At 45.4% G+C, this 15,441-nt stretch overlaps 1 protein-coding gene across 2 annotated transcripts in view; it reads right to left on the bottom strand.

The window, feature by feature from the left end:
- The window catches only part of Sobp (sine oculis binding protein homolog), a 162,961-nt gene extending 148,300 nt beyond the window's left edge, over positions 1–14,661 (bottom strand). For both annotated transcript variants that reach the window (XM_050120562.1, XM_050120563.1), the window contains exons 1-2: positions 14,524–14,661; positions 1,094–1,232 (exon numbers count right to left, since the gene is read on the bottom strand). In XM_050120562.1, the coding sequence (XP_049976519.1) occupies positions 1,094–1,232; positions 14,524–14,619 (235 nt within the window). In that variant the 5' untranslated portion in view covers positions 14,620–14,661. The remainder of the gene's footprint in view (positions 1–1,093; positions 1,233–14,523) is intronic.
- Between the last annotated feature and the right edge of the window lie 780 nt (positions 14,662–15,441).

Raw genomic sequence — 15,441 nt, 5'->3', positions numbered from 1 at the left:
GCCCCCATTCTGCAGGTGACAATGGTGTGGTGTGGGCAGTATACGGAGCCACTGGCAGAGGGACCAGAATCTAACTCTCAGCCATGATCTGGCTTTGTGGAGCCCATTCTCTATGGAGCGATACCTTGCTCAACCGAGGCACCCGGAGGGGAGACCTTGGTCCTGCCTCAGCGTGGTGATGAGACAGGCTTAGCTGACTTCCCAGGGGAGGCCTTACCCTCTCTGAGAAGCATATGGGGAGTGGGGTGGTAGGAGCGGGAAGAGAAGAGGGAGGAGAACTGGGATTGGTATGTTAAAAAAAAATATTTTTTAAAAGCCAAATATTCCAAGACAATAAATCCAAAATTATACTAATTTGGCACTTAAACTCTGACGAGTAACATTAGAAATATTAAGATTTTGCTTTCCACTCAGTGGATTCTGAACCACAGAGAGGGGCAACAGGAAAGAATTTAGAGATCAAAAGATGGATCTGAATAACTTCTCTGCTACTTCTTCCCTGTGACTTGGTTTGAGAGTTGGTTATTGTCTCTGAAAATTTATATAATTCTACTTGATTGTTGCATGCAATAAATGAGAAAAATGTGTGGATAGTAAAGAAAAAAAAGATTTTGCTTTCCAAAATTAAACAACGATATTTCTCCAAGAGCAGAGAACTTTGTATTTATGGTAGGAACACTGCAACTCACAACAGACAATACTCTTGCATCTGAACCAAGGTGTTTCAGGAGGCATCTGTTGTCGCTATATGACATGACAGCCTGCACGGGGCTTGCGTGTTCAGAACCAAGGCCGCGGAGAAGTCGCGTGATGCATCACAGGCACGCGCCGCACTGCCAGCAACACCTCAGACGTGTTACACATTGATTTGCGTGAATTCGGGGCCACTATAGCTTCAGAAACCTTTCACCATTGCCAAAGTTTGCACAAGTCCCACATTCAGTTCCTCGGTCCCATATGGGTCACAGCCCAGAGTGCGAGGAGCTGAGGTTTAAGCTGCGTGTGTGGATGACAACCAAAGGAGACCCACAGCAATTCCACTCTGGCAAGGGGAGACAGTTCGTTCACCTTTGCGTGAGCAAAGAGCCTTTACCTTTGAGAACAGAAATATGCTGCCGGCTCTCCCCATCAGTAGGGTAGCTCCTGAACTCGATGTCGTCACCGTCTTTTAATTCAACCTTGTCATAGCCGTACCAGCCCAGAAGTTCATTCATGGTGTTCTCTGCAAAGTTCTGAAAGAGAAGCAGAAGCTGCTACTCAGTTCCGTAATCAATAATTATTTGGAAAGAACATACAAGTTAAATTCTGTTAGCCGTATCCCATTTCATGTCAGCCCCACTTCCCCTAGAGGACTGTTCACTTTTCAATCATGTTCAAGGCTGTAATGCATTTAAATCGCAGAATGACTCATCCGGTTATGACAGGCCTTCAGACAGTGGCAGTTTAAAGACAAGAAAAAGGTGCTTGTCCTTTTCGTCTACGAATAGGAAGTCGTTCTTTAGCGTGTTCTTCTGCAGTTTATGTTCTGCAGGAATACAAAAATATTGAAAGGAAGCATGCAAAGGAAATAAGAAAAGATTTTGAAAATAAAATGAGCTTTTCGTAGTTCTAATTAATTTAAATTAGAATTGCTTTCTGACTCGGTGTTGTTACTTTAATGTGCCTCTTACTGCAAATAAAACAGTCTCAATAGAAACATAATTTCTCAACTGCCAGTCAGTACCGTACCAAAAGAACCGACTAGATTTCAAGGGTCCCTCCTTACAATTTTCCTTTTGCCAAGGTATTTGTTAACTTGATGGATACTTTGTTTTACAATTGTGCTAGAGACAGATTCATTCTCTGTGAAACCAAAGGTCACTTATGTCTTCTGATAAGTGACGTGAAAATGCCAACTAACTTGAAGTCAGCTAGATTTTGGATAAAATTACTTTGTCAACTGTAAGCTAACATGTGACCGTACGATGTCACTGCTGTTATCGGAGATATCCAAGTTTGTAAACAGTGGGCATGGTTTACAGATTCAATACTTATGCCAAGTGCCTGTGTCTATCTGTTTATCAGTTGCTAGATCCAGAGACAAAATGTGCGGCTCTGCGCTACTGCTCTTTATACCTAAGCAGCTCTCGAGCAGCCACAAGCCTTCTACTCTGAACTAGGATAACTACATATCCTGACTTCTCTGTAGCTCAGAGAACCTTGTATTACTCTTCTTAGATACTGTCGTTTCTGAATTCCACCGGGGAATATAATTTATATACCAAAGTGAAGCACCAAGGCTGAGCCTGTGTGCGGGAACCCTCAACATGTGTTTCAGGTTTCCCTAAATGCTCTGACTTCAGATCTCAGAAGGGTTTCATAAAAGATATTACATGTTGAGCCCACAGAAATAAACCTGGCATTTCAAACCACCCACGGGATGCTACACTTTTCCCCCTTAGTACCCACTTAAGTTCTAAGATCCAACTATGATGCTTTAGTACACCAGCAATTAAAAAAAAATAGCCAGATTGATTTAGTGCCGCCATCCTCGTGGCTAACAGCCAGCCATATCAAACTTTAGTGGGGCATTTCCTCTCTCTGATGGATGGCCATGCCCACATGAGATAGACATTCTTCCCGTGAACGCACAAAGGTGATATGCTCGCTATGAATACTAAGCGTAGCAGCTTCAGGGATACCACTGAGGAAAACTGGGCTAAGTGCTGTTCCATTTAATCAAAGGAGATTCCTTTAATGAGATGGTGCTCTTCCCTAAGACCCGTTTCTTTCACGAACCCCAAAATGACAGTATCTTAGCACACACACACACCCAGGTCCTCCACCAGACGTCTGGCAGCAGAAATCTCCGAGGCTGATTCTTGCCTTGCATCAAAATCTGTCCCCAACAGTATTAAAAGCCAGGCTCAAGCAATCCTGTGGGGCTGTTTGCTGCTTGCCCCAATCTCTAGGAGAACTGTGCCAGGAAGACAGATGTTCTGTGTAGTCACGCCCAGCTACTACATCTGGTTTGGTGCACCCTTTCCTAGTTCAGTCTGAAGGCTCGTGGTACCCTACTTGCAAGACACTACTTTCTCCACTGTTTCTACGTTCTGAAGTCACACAAAGGCTACAGATGCATAATTCATGCATCAACCTCCCAGCTGAGGAGATAGATTTGTTTGTTTTAGTCCAGCTGCAAATCCATTCATTCATCCTTCCAGAGCCAATCTGAGGGATCCATGCAGAATTTTCAGACATCAGATAAAAACTGAAACCTCAACTGGATTATTGACACCGAAGTCATATTATTTGGACATTTTAACAAAAACAAAAACTCAGTTTTATTTATGTTTTCTGTTGAAAACTCAGAGCCATCATGAAACATTCAATATGAATTTGATCTATTCTATGATTTTCGAGTTACTATAAATGTCAGGAAAGTAACTACAAAAGGTTCCTTTTCTTGTCACTGAAAATGAAAATAAATGCCAAATTGTTCTGATATATGAGTGCAGGGGCAGGAAACAACAGGCGTATAGGAGCTCAAGTGATAAATCTCAGACCGTTTGAGAAGGAAGGAACATAGTGAAAGAGAGAAATTGAATATACACACATGAACACACACATATATATATACATACATACATACATACATACATACATACATACATACATACATACGAAATAGAGAGGCTAGAAAAATGGCTCAGCAGTTAAGAGCACTGGCTGCTCTTCCAGAGGACTCAGGTTCAATACCTAGCACCCACAAAGCCGCTCACAACTGTCAGTATCTCTAGTTCTAGGGGGATCCGAATGCTTTCTTCTGACCCCTACGGGTCCTGCACACACATGGGACCAAGACATACATGCAGGCTAAACACCCATTCACATAAAACTAAATAATAAAATTAAAACTAAAAAGAGATAGGCTATAAACTCTCCCATACCCACTATTGAGTTAAGAAGCCAAATATCCTCAAGGCATAAAACATTTAATAGTCTAAGTTTCTAGATAGAGTGTAATATGCTAGACAGTACATGGACTCATTACGTTGCAAACCAAAGTAAAGGAAAGCGATTTTTGCCATTGTCACCTAACACTCCAGGTGATGTAAACTATGAAACATTTACGGCCTAGACATATTTTCAACCCTTTCTTGCAGAGAATCCCAATAACTCTTGCTTCAGCTGTAAATAAACAAACAAACAAAAAAAAACAGGGTTTCTCTGTGAAGCTCTGACTGGCATGGGCCTTACTGTGTAGACCAGGTTAACCTCAAACTCACAGAGATCTGCCACTGAGTGCTAAGATTAAAGTCCCACCTTGCTTCACGTTCCCGCATTCTTACAGTATTGTTCTTTAAAAAGCAATTTTTTAATTGAAAAAGTAGTCCTTTCTTAAGTTGTTTCTTGCTTGTTTGTTTAAAGGGAGATGGGCAAGACAGTAGCAAAGGCAAGAACACTTCTTGATAAGAGGGGAGGGGTGCTGCTGTACTGGGGCCATGTAAGGTACTTCCTCAACCCTTCAAGCAACATTTCTCCTGACTAAGGCAGGAAATGTCTCCACAGTAAGAGTTCCCACTGCTCCTTCAAAGGACCCAAGCTCAAATCCCAGCATCTACATAGCAACCAGAAACCATCGGTTGTACCAATGCCTGGACTTGGATGCCCTCTTCTGGCCTCCAAAGGTACCAGACACACATGTGGCGCACAGACATACATGTATGCAAAACACTCTTACACATAGAATAAATTTGCTTTAGAAGTCCCTCCTAGCTTTAGAATTATATGAAATCATGGAAATTCTACTTATGTGGAAAAACAAAGCAATTTTTGCAAGTAAATGCCAGAACGATGGTGACCACACAAGCATAAACTCTACTGAGCAGTCGTTATTTCAAATGCTTTATCGTTGCTCTCAGGAACCACCAAAATGTGCCAAAACTGCAATATTTTGGCAACTGAATTATATTCTGCAGACTGTTTTCTTGTCTTTGGAAGAGACACAAAAATCCTCTCTCATACTATGTGGTCCAATTTGAGTTTGGAAAATAGGTCACTAAAATTAAAATGCTAATTTCTAAGTCTTAGAGCACTTTGCAGTGTTTCCACGTCATTTACATCTGTGGTTCCTTTCGACGTGCCTGCGTGCTGGGTGCTTAGTTTCCACAATAAATGCCTGGTGAACTGAGGTGAAATCCTTATTTGACGACAGAAAATCAGAGCACAGAAGACCATGGAGCATCAAACCGAGATAGAGGTCTTCCCATTCTTTCTTCTCTAACTTAATTTTTCTTAACTTCAGATGTGAGTACTATATTTACACCGCTTCCACCCCTCTCTCTTCCCCCCTCCAACTCTTCCAGTGCCCCCCAAAACGCCTCCTCAAATGTATTACCCCTTCTGTATTATTGTTACATATATAAACATGCATCAACACCCACACATGCATGCACACATCACTGGGTCCATTTTGCTCTTGTGCATATGTCACTGGATTGGATAAAATCAGAGGACTTATCTCTGGAGAAGACCACTTCTCCCCATCTCAGCAGCCATTGACTGCAGGTAGCTCTTGACTTAGGGGTGGGGCCTTGTTCCTGGTGATGTCATTATGCAAGTCTTGTTTTGGCATCCACATTGTTGAGACTAATCTTCTGATCCATTTATTTATTTATTTATTTATTTATTTATTTATTTATTTTGGTTTTTCGAGACAGGGTTTATCTGTGTAACAGTCCTGGTTGTCCTAGAACTCACTTTGTAGACCAGACTGGCCTCATACTCACTGAGATCTGCCTGTCTCTACCTCCCAAGTGCTGGGATCACAGGCGGCACCACCACTGTCTAGCCCTAATCTTCTGATTCTTATGCCAAGCTTAATTCTACTGTAGATGCAGCGGCAAAGAGGCCAGTTTACCTCCTGGGTCAGTCAAGACCTGACAAAGAAATCGTACCATGGAATGTCAGTGTTATCAATGCATCTGCCTCTGTTGAAATTTTGCTTGCATTGGAGTGGACTGTTGGCCTTTACTCTCCGTAATCAGCGGTATTGTTGGAGATGGGATGTTCAAAATTCACAGCAAAAACTGAAACTTCTCCTTGTGCAACTTTTGACATCACATGTGGCCGAGTGCTTTGTCTATCCCATAACCACCCCATCTCTTTCTTACGCTCTCTGATTTCCCTTCCTTATCTCTGGGGCTCCGAGGAAAAGATCGCAGTCCTATCACTTAGTCGGAAGGCAGCTCTCATAGAGTTAAATAAGAGCTAGGCCATAGATATGTAGGAAGAAATTTCCCTGTTTCTTCATTCCTTTTTTGTCTTTCTTTTATTTGTGTGTGTGTGTGTGTGTGTGTGTGTGTGTGTGTGTGTGTGCTCGTCCACACGCATGCACCTGTATGTAAGCGCATGCGCACGTGTGTTTGGAGAACAGGAGGAAGCTGGAGTGCCCTCAATTGCTTCTCCACAGGGTTTATTTTGAGATACGTTCTCTCACTAAACCTGGAGATCACCAATTCAATTAGATTTGGCACCTATAAAACCCCGTGAGTCCTATATCTGCCCCCGAGGCTCTTCAGAGCTAAGGTTACAAGCATGCATGCTGCACCTGCAGTTTTATTTGGGTTCTAGGGATCTGAATTCAGGTTCTAAGACTTGCAGTTTTACACACTAGGACATTTCTCCAGCTGCTCTTTACACCTCCCAAGCTCTTTTGATACTAGCAAACTCTGTGTGTGTGCGTGCGTGCGTGCGTGCGTGCAATTCTTGTTGAATCTTAATTCCAATGACATTTCTTTGACACTCTCATTCAGCTAGAAGTCTTATACAAATGTCAAAGTTCAGGGCTAGAATTGCAGCTCAGTTGGTAGATGCTCCCCTCCCATCCACGAAGCCCTGAGCTGGGTCCCCAGCACTGCATAAACTGGATTTTGTGACACATGCCTATAATCCCAGCACTGTAGAGGATCAGAAACTCAGGGCCAACCTCCGCTACATAATGAGGTTGAGGTAGCCTAGGCTACGTGAAACCCTGTCTCCATTTTCTTCAAAGATAATGACAACGCTAGTGAGCACCCTCATACTTCTAAACAGAACTCTAATTCTTACAACTTTTAGAAAGGGTAATTTGACTTCATAAGTTAAAAGCCTTAAATATTTAAATACCACTTGACTTGGTAATTTTATTTGTATCGATTTTAGCAACTAGCCTAAGAAAATAGGTACAAAAAGATTTATGTTCAGGAATACTTATCTCAGGGTCGTTTTCTTAGAAAGAAAAAACCTACATGCCAAACATGGCTAAATAAATTTCAGTTTAATCATACAATAGGATACATTTTGCCATTAAAATATACACAGTAGATAAATTTTAGTGACTTGAAAAGCTATTAACAATATACTAATTTTTAAAAGAGAACTGATTTTAAAAAACACACATAGAAAAGAGCATAAAATATATGATGCTCATAGTAATTATTCTAGTGGGAAAACTAAAGCTTTGTTTTACTATCTATTTCTTGTCTAATATTTGTTATATTACTTTTATATTTATGGGGTGTGTGCCTGTGTGTGTATGCACATGTGCATGCAGGTGCCTGTGAAGGCCAGAAGAGGGCATCAGATCTTCTGAAGCTGTTGTTCCAAGCAGTTGTGAACCCACCCAACATGAATGCTTCAAAGCAAACTTAGTTCTCTGTGAGAACAATGTGTTCTCCTAACAGCTAACCATCTCTCCAGCCCCATTCTCTGGCCATTTCTAGTACTCATTCTACTACTTCTGTCGTGACTCTGTGCTGCTTTTATAAAAATAAAAAGCTAACTTTAATTAAAAATTAATTAACATTTAGTCTCACTCATAGGCAACTGTATCAGTCATCTCCACAGTTTAAATGATAGTAAAAAGAGAATCTGTCAGTCACATTACTTCACTTCATAACATTCTGACATGTATTCCCAAGAAGGCAGAGCACTTGGGAGATACTTTCAAAGGAAAAGGAAGCTCCAAATCCTGAACGATTCACAAGTTGGCGAAGAGAGGTCTGGGGAAGGGAAGTGCTGGGACTCTCCACTAAGGTTGGTTTCGGATAACAGAATGATAAGCAGCTTTGGAAAGAAATTTCTCTGTCTTGCTATGTCCACAAGTGTTCCACCTGACTTCTGGGGTCCAAGCTCGAAGCCTCGCGGGCGTACTATGACAGAGATAAGGGAAGAGAGAGAAGCAGGGGCCTTGCTCTATTCCAGAGTGAAGTATGAATGAACTTGCTTAGAGCAGTTTCAGCATGGGCCCAGAGCTGAGTCTAAGTTGTCTCTCGTAACACAGACCCAGTGGACTAGTTTTATTTTATGGTTATAGTAAGAAAAAGGTCAGGGAATGGAATTTAGATAAGAGCAGACGAGATGTGTAAAGAGCCCCTCGCCGATTACAAAGTGCTTTCATATTTATAGTCCCACTGGGTCAGATGACATAAGAAAGACTCCCACTGATGAGGGATTAGGAAGCCATCACCAGGCACAAACTAGTAAAGCGTGGTCTGATTAGCACTCGAGGTATGGATTTCCTACCCTGAGCTCTCCTTGTTGGGTCTGGCTGCAGCTTCCTGGCTTCAGGTCCTTTAGAGATGACCCCTGTGCTCTATTTTGGGCCACTTTGCAGCATTGTCACCACCTATCTCCGTGCTGATCTAATGCAAGGGATGCATCATAACGCAGAGAGCCGCCGAGAACAGCTGAGGACGGTCTTACTCTTCTGCTGATATATTCCAAACCCGATGGCTATCCAATTGTCATAGGAAACCCAAACCATGTGCTGCCACACATGAAATCTGTGTTTTTCCATGAGATGGACGGCAAACAATCACGTGCCCCATTTTACTTTGCTGCCAAGACATCAACTGCCCTAAGAGGGTCAAAGGAATGCTGTGAAACTGTGGATACTGGCCCTCCCTGGCACAGCGGCAGGCATGGCAGGTGTACAGCTGCATGCAGCTGTGTCTTATCACAGCTGCAAAAGTAGCCTTAAAAAAAAATTCACCAAAACTTGTTGCATCATCTCCCTGCCTGTGCCGGACGGAGTCACTGGCCTTCACTCAATACCTCGTTCCCCCTGCTTTCGCTTAGATGAGAGAGACTAATGACCGTCTGTCTGTCTACAGCCCCTAAAATAAACATCCAGCAGACCTTGTTCACGTGAGCCTCCAGGCCTACGTGTTTCAACTGGCACTATTTTTAAAAAGGGATCTATTTCTCCCCTCCTTTTACACTGTAATATACCTTCTCTTTCAGGGAAATAGTCAACGATTTCATCAGAAAGAGCAAGTGTGGCAGGCATCTCGGCCCCAAAGAGGAAGTTTTAGCCTGCAGGAGTGCTATTTACGATTCACCTTCTCGTTTTTCTGTTCTAACATTTTCTTTTCCAAAAAGAAGTGTAAAGCCTCAATAAGTCAAATGGACATTTCCTCAGGCATCAAGATCTAAAGAGTCTGGCCTTTCTCTGGGATCTCCGTTTAGAGAGTCGCTCCTGCTCACTAATATTTACTCTTCGTGGAAGCTCTGTTTTTGACTTTCCTTAAAATTCTGTTACCTCTTGGTTCCTATAAGTCTGTCTTTCACACAAGAAAAGCAGGGTTTGGCTCCTTGGAGCGGGGCTTGGCAAGTGCAGAGGCAGGAAACAGAGAAGGGAACGAGTCTGTCAGACTCATTTTCTTCTATTTCAAATGTTTATTTCAGATTTGGGAGGAAGTGGAGTGGTTCCTTTCCATTTCCTAGTATTTGGACCCTACAAGTTGTGTAAGGCTTGGAGAAGGGCATTCCACTCTCCACCGTGCTCGACAGGTCACCCATGGAGACTCTTCTAGAAGCCCCCTTCCTCCCAGAGCAGAGCACGTAGCTCTCTGAGCCCTTGTTGCACCCATCAGGAGATGGCTGTAGCCTGGATCCCTGAGATGGGCAACTGAGAGCAAAATCAAAGGCTCAGCAACACCCCTACTCTGCTGCGCCCCAGAGGCTGGGGCCAAGCCTGACTTATCAGCCACAAAGCACACCTGAGGCTCCTGCTCAGCCTGATAGATGCCTGAAGGGCTTGCGTGGGATCTGGTCCCAAGCCCTGCACTAGGTTCCTGGGACGTTCTCTCACTGACACTACGACAGTGTTTCCGAGCTAAGACTTAAGATGTGCTTGCCTCGGCCCTAAGTCCATGTCAGCCTTCGGCACACAGGCTTTTCCTACCCATACTCTCATTTCTCTCATTTTCTTCTGGAACATCAAGTTATTCCGCTCATCAGTCCTGCGCCTTGTTGTACTGTCCCTGCGGTCAACAGAGGCCATTTCTAAAGCCGCACAGAGACCATCGGAGAACAAACTAGGCAATCCCTGAGGAAAGTTTTCTGCTAACACTAACAGATGTGCACACCTCGGGCTGTGGGAAGCAGGATCAAGGTATAATTTTAGGCACAAATTAGCTTTTGACTCTATTTGTGGGCAAAAACCTTCAGCAAGGGTGAGACCTTGTGACATTTCACACAAATGACCCCGTAGTTGAGCACTTGATAAAGAAACCAAACATTGCAAGTGAGGGGATAATGGGTTGTTTAAGAGGTTTCCAGGCCAGAGCTCCTAATCTGATCACATTAGTTTTGTCAAAGAGTTTTAAAAAGAAAAAAATTTGACTAATTATCTCTACTTACAGTTTAGAATGTTTAGTGCTATTGTTTGAGACCTACTGATCACAGTTCACTGAGATTTATGTGCACAAATACATGTCTTGGTCACAGGAAGTTTAGGCATATATTCATTAATAGATAGCTTTTATATTCAATCGACCGTGTTCTAGAAGATACAACACTCCTAAGCTAATTAATTCTTCCATAGGCTGGAATCCCTCCATCCTGACTTCCATGTGTTGTGACGTGGATTGACAACATATCAGGGTCTCATTGACTTAGATATAGTCCCCATAGTCATTTTAGAAGGCCAAAATAATAATAATAATAAACCCTTTTTGATTGCTGTCTTTTTTAACATCCTCTTTTCTGGTCACTAGTTAATAAGGCATACTAATTGTAAGCACAGCATTCAATTTTTCTTTAAGCCAGGAAAAATTAGGATGAAAAGAAGAAAAGATAAACATCATAACGCTCACAATAATATACGCATTCCTGCTGGGAAGATATTTCCCCTGAAGTACATCACAGCCTAGCTATGCCAAGTCGTGTACTTTTCACACACAAAATTATATTGTATCAAATTTAAATTTGTTACAACTGCCATATCCATTAAACCAGTGATAAGGAAAATGCAACTCGATATCTGATCTAGAGAGACAGCAACCAGCATTAGCTCCCCGCCACATGAAGACCACCTCCACTGCCGTTGCTGGTGTCAGCTAAACCCCAGCCAGTTTTAACTACCGTGTGCCTGCCATGCTTAGGAAATCTTGAAGAAAGTCTCTGGGTGAGGCAGTTCTGCTGGCCATTCTCATCACTCCCCATTTGCCGCACTTAAAATAGACACTTGTACCAGTGTCCTTTCTATTACCCAGAGGAGAAAAAAAAAAATCTCATACACACCAGTCCCTTTTCTTTCAGCTCACAGAGAAGCAACTCAATCCAGGCAGTGTTGAAACCTGAGTAGGTCACTGTACACCACGATAAAATTCCCTAATCCCCTGGCCAAATCTCCCCAAGGGGGGCCTCCTCCTGATCCTCCACTTCCCAGGCTGACTTTTCCATTCCTCTCCCCTTTCCCCTTTCATTTCCCCTACCTTCAAGCCTTGATATGCGATCCGAGGTGGGAGCTCAGGTTTCCGTTTTTACAGCTTAGGCCCCGCTAGCTGTATACATTCCTTTCTCTCTGCTGGGCAGTGATTACTTACCAGGGCTTAGTTTACACTGGTCCAGATGAAAGCTCTTCAGATGAAGGCAAATACAGCCAGGCTGCCCCAGCGGCACTGATATGAAGCTGTACAAGGCTACATTGTGTTCTCCATGACATTTTGTTGCACACATTTTTATACAGGGCAACCAACTTGTTATGTTACCCTACACTTCAGCTCAGGAAGCTGAAGGGATAATAATACCATGAGGAATAGGGAGGGGCTTTGTTGGTGTGGTGATTAATATTAAAATCAGAAAAAATATGATTGAGTTCAAAATAACTCTGTGACTTTGAGAATCTACTTTTTAAGTAAGGATATTTGGGGGGTGATGTTATATTAGAAGAATGCTTAAAAAACCACTAGACACCCTGGAATGGTATACATGGACACGACTGAATGTTGCCAGGGTCTTTCATATTGTTCCAAACTAGAGGGGGAAATGCCACAATTGAATCATGTGTTGCTTTAAAAAAAAAGAAGAAGAAGAGAAAAGAAATAAAAAGGAAATAAAATTTCTCATTTAATGCTACAGATTGAAACAAGGATTAAGACTCCAAATAGTAGAAGCAGTCTGGAGGAAAAAAATATAACATTTTTAAAAGAGGAAATTCTGTGCATCCAGGCTAATCCCACACTCAGTCTTGCAGCCTGGGCTGAAAACTGTGTAATTTTCCCCCTTCGCACAATGTTGTTTTTGTTTCTTCCTCACTAGTTCAGACAAACATCTGTTATACTGTAGAAGGACAACTATCTCCCAAACCACTGAGTGCGCCTGCAGCCAAAGCCAACAGCACCAGCCCCAAGCACTGAGCACAGTCAGCCTTTATATCCAGCTGGGATAACGTTTCACATGTTTTGATTAAAATTAGCTAATTTGTAATTCTAGAACCTATGAAACTTAAAAGCTGCCATCCATATAGAGGGCATTAGGCAGCATTTGAAAGGGCCAGAGCTATCTGTGATTTCCTAGTGGCCTTCTCTTGTTGGGGCCCCCACTGTTCATTTAAAACGACACGGAAAGTAATGTAGAAACACAGGACAAGCGGGAAGGGCCAGAACTGCAGGGCACACTCTGCCTCATGGAGAGGAGAAAACAACTTTTCTTTATTCCTTCCTCCTTCCTTCCTTCTTTTCTCTCTCTCTCTCTCTCTCTCTCTCTCTCTCTCTCTCTCTCTCTCTTCTTTGCTCTCTCTCTCTCTCCTCCCTCCCTTCCTTCCTTCCTTTCACTGCCTATCACTGGAATCAATGGTGTCTTCTGTTACAGGGGATGGTACTAATTTTCAAAGCAAAGCTTTACTTTTCCAGACGGATACCTTCTTCTTCCAGACAAAAATTCTTCACCCCCCGAAATAACAGCCCTACTTCCAAAATGCAGAATACTGGTGAGACTTCCGAGAGAGGGATAAAGCGACGGTCAGACACCTAGTTACACAAACGGCATAAGCTGTGTTTGCCCTTTCTGAGCATGGGCTTCACCGAGGCACTCTCCCTAAATAGGCTTGTTATAACCAAGAAGACGCCAAAACGCAATAACAGTGAATTAGTCCCATACCATTTTTAACCAGTTTGCCTTTCAAATACAAACGTAACCAAAAATGACCAAGTCACCTGACTGTATTGAGGATTCTGTGCAGAAGTGGGGAACACCAAGAAACGCAAAAAGCAAGCCTTATACTTTTTTTTGTTAAGTCATAGAAACAAAACTATATACATAAAGGGATTTTTTTTAAAAAAATTATGAAACTCGTCAAATCCACACAAAATAAAAATCCTCGCCCAGGCAAAACGCACAACTTTGTGGAAGATAAAGAAGTGGGGTGAAGAGGGGTCCAAGCTGAACGATGTTCTCGGGCTTCAGCGCGAACAGCTGGAGCGCCAGGAGGCTGCGCTCGCCACCTCTGGAGCACCGCTGGCCTGGCAGGGAGCCCGGCCTCGTAGAGAGGACTCTGGGCTGGCCTTCGTGAACAATGGGCAGGCGGCTGTGAAGGCCGCCCCTCAGACAGCTGGCTTTCAGCCGGGCTTGCCCGATCTGCTAACTGGAAAGTGAGGCATGCAGAGGCGAGCTGGAGACCCGGGGCAGCGGCGGAGACGAGCGGCCGGGGGCGGCAGAAGCGAGCCCGCTGGCTGTACCGTCGCTGACCCGAGCCACTCCGGCCCAAGCCTGGAGCACTGACAGCTACACGGCCGCAACTGGCGAGTTGGAGCAAAGAGGTATCATCGAGCTTGGGGACGAACTGGGAATAAGGGTGGAATCCAGGTATCCCAGTGCCCCGTCTCGGCAGCTCTTAACTTTGGAGGGGTCCGGAGGCTCATTTCCGAAAAGGAAAGAAAGACTACACCGACCATTGCGAAAGCCACTGCGCCATGCCCACTCGCCACTAGGGTCCGGTACCCTCGCCCTGAAACATCTGCACTAATCTAGGGTTTGTGAGGTTAAATAGTATATGTTCCCCCGCCCCCATCAGATCTGAGGTTGGCAGATTTCGGGGATGCAGCCCGTGAGTTGGCCTCGGTTTTGCACCTGGAGGAGGAGCTGAGGCGTCCCGGGGACCTGATAGAAACTGACAAGCGCGCCCCTGTCGCCCCCCCCACCAAGCCTACACAGCCCGAAGGGAAGGGACGGAAGAAAGAGCTCGGTCTCCCCGGCCGCGGAGTCCTAAAATACCTTCATCTCCTCGTTGATCTCCCTCTTCACGGGGTGAGCCGGTTTCCGGCTCCTTTTATTTTCCGGAGGTCTCCCTTCTTTCTCCATTTCTGCCATGTTTTTGTGTCTGGTTTCTGTGGAGATGAAATGGCTGCTGCCGCCGCCGGCGGTGGTGGTGGTGGCGGTAGCGGTGGCGGTGGCGGAGGTGGAGGTGGTGCTGATGGTGGCAACGCTGGCGGAGGTAGCGGTGCTGGCGGGTCCGGGGCTGGGAGGGGGGAGGCAGGCGAGGGAGGAGCGGGGGTCTCTTCTAGCGGCGGAGACCGTCAGTGGCCGTCACGGGGAAGGGTAGCCCGGGGAGTCTCGGGGATGCCGCCGCCGCCGCTCCTGCCGCCGCCGCCGCCGCTCCTGCTGCCGCCGCTACCGGTGCCGCCTCCGCCGCTCCCGCTCCCGCCGCCGCCGGGCTGCATCCTCGGGGCCCCACGGAATCGTCAGCCATCTTCCTGAGCTCTGTCCGTCCGCATGGGCGAGAGGAGCGCCGGCCACGGCGGAGACAGCTGCTCTGGGCGTGCGTGCGTGGATATGTGTGTGCGCCCGGGAGAGCGCGCCAGCCCCGGCGCCCTGCGCCTCCCGCGAGCCGAGCCGCGGGCGGAGGGAGGGACCGCGCGGGGAGGGGTCCGAGGGAGGGGAAGATGGGGGGGTACTAGGCCAGCCCCCCGCTCGCGAGCGGGCGTGGCTTCCCGGTCGCTGTAGACGCCGATGCTGCGCCTCTTCGGGGGCTGCTGGCGGCCGCCTGCTCCTGGGCGCTGGGCACCGGCACTCCTCGCAGCCGTCGCCTCCCCACGACGATCCCTGCGCAGCAGCGACTGGCAGACCCCCTACCTGCTCCTGAACTCCGTGACGTGGGCTCCCGTGGGCTCAGAGTTGGCTTCAGAGTCTGAC

Source organism: Alexandromys fortis, unplaced genomic scaffold, assembly GCF_014885135.2.
Source record: "Alexandromys fortis isolate MF-2015 unplaced genomic scaffold, M_Fortis_MF-2015_v1.1 scaffold_175, whole genome shotgun sequence".
NCBI classification, from domain to species: Eukaryota; Metazoa; Chordata; class Mammalia; order Rodentia; family Cricetidae; genus Alexandromys; species Alexandromys fortis.
Note: the sequence above shows the minus strand (reverse complement) of the source record. Positions and strands in the feature narration are given on the sequence as shown.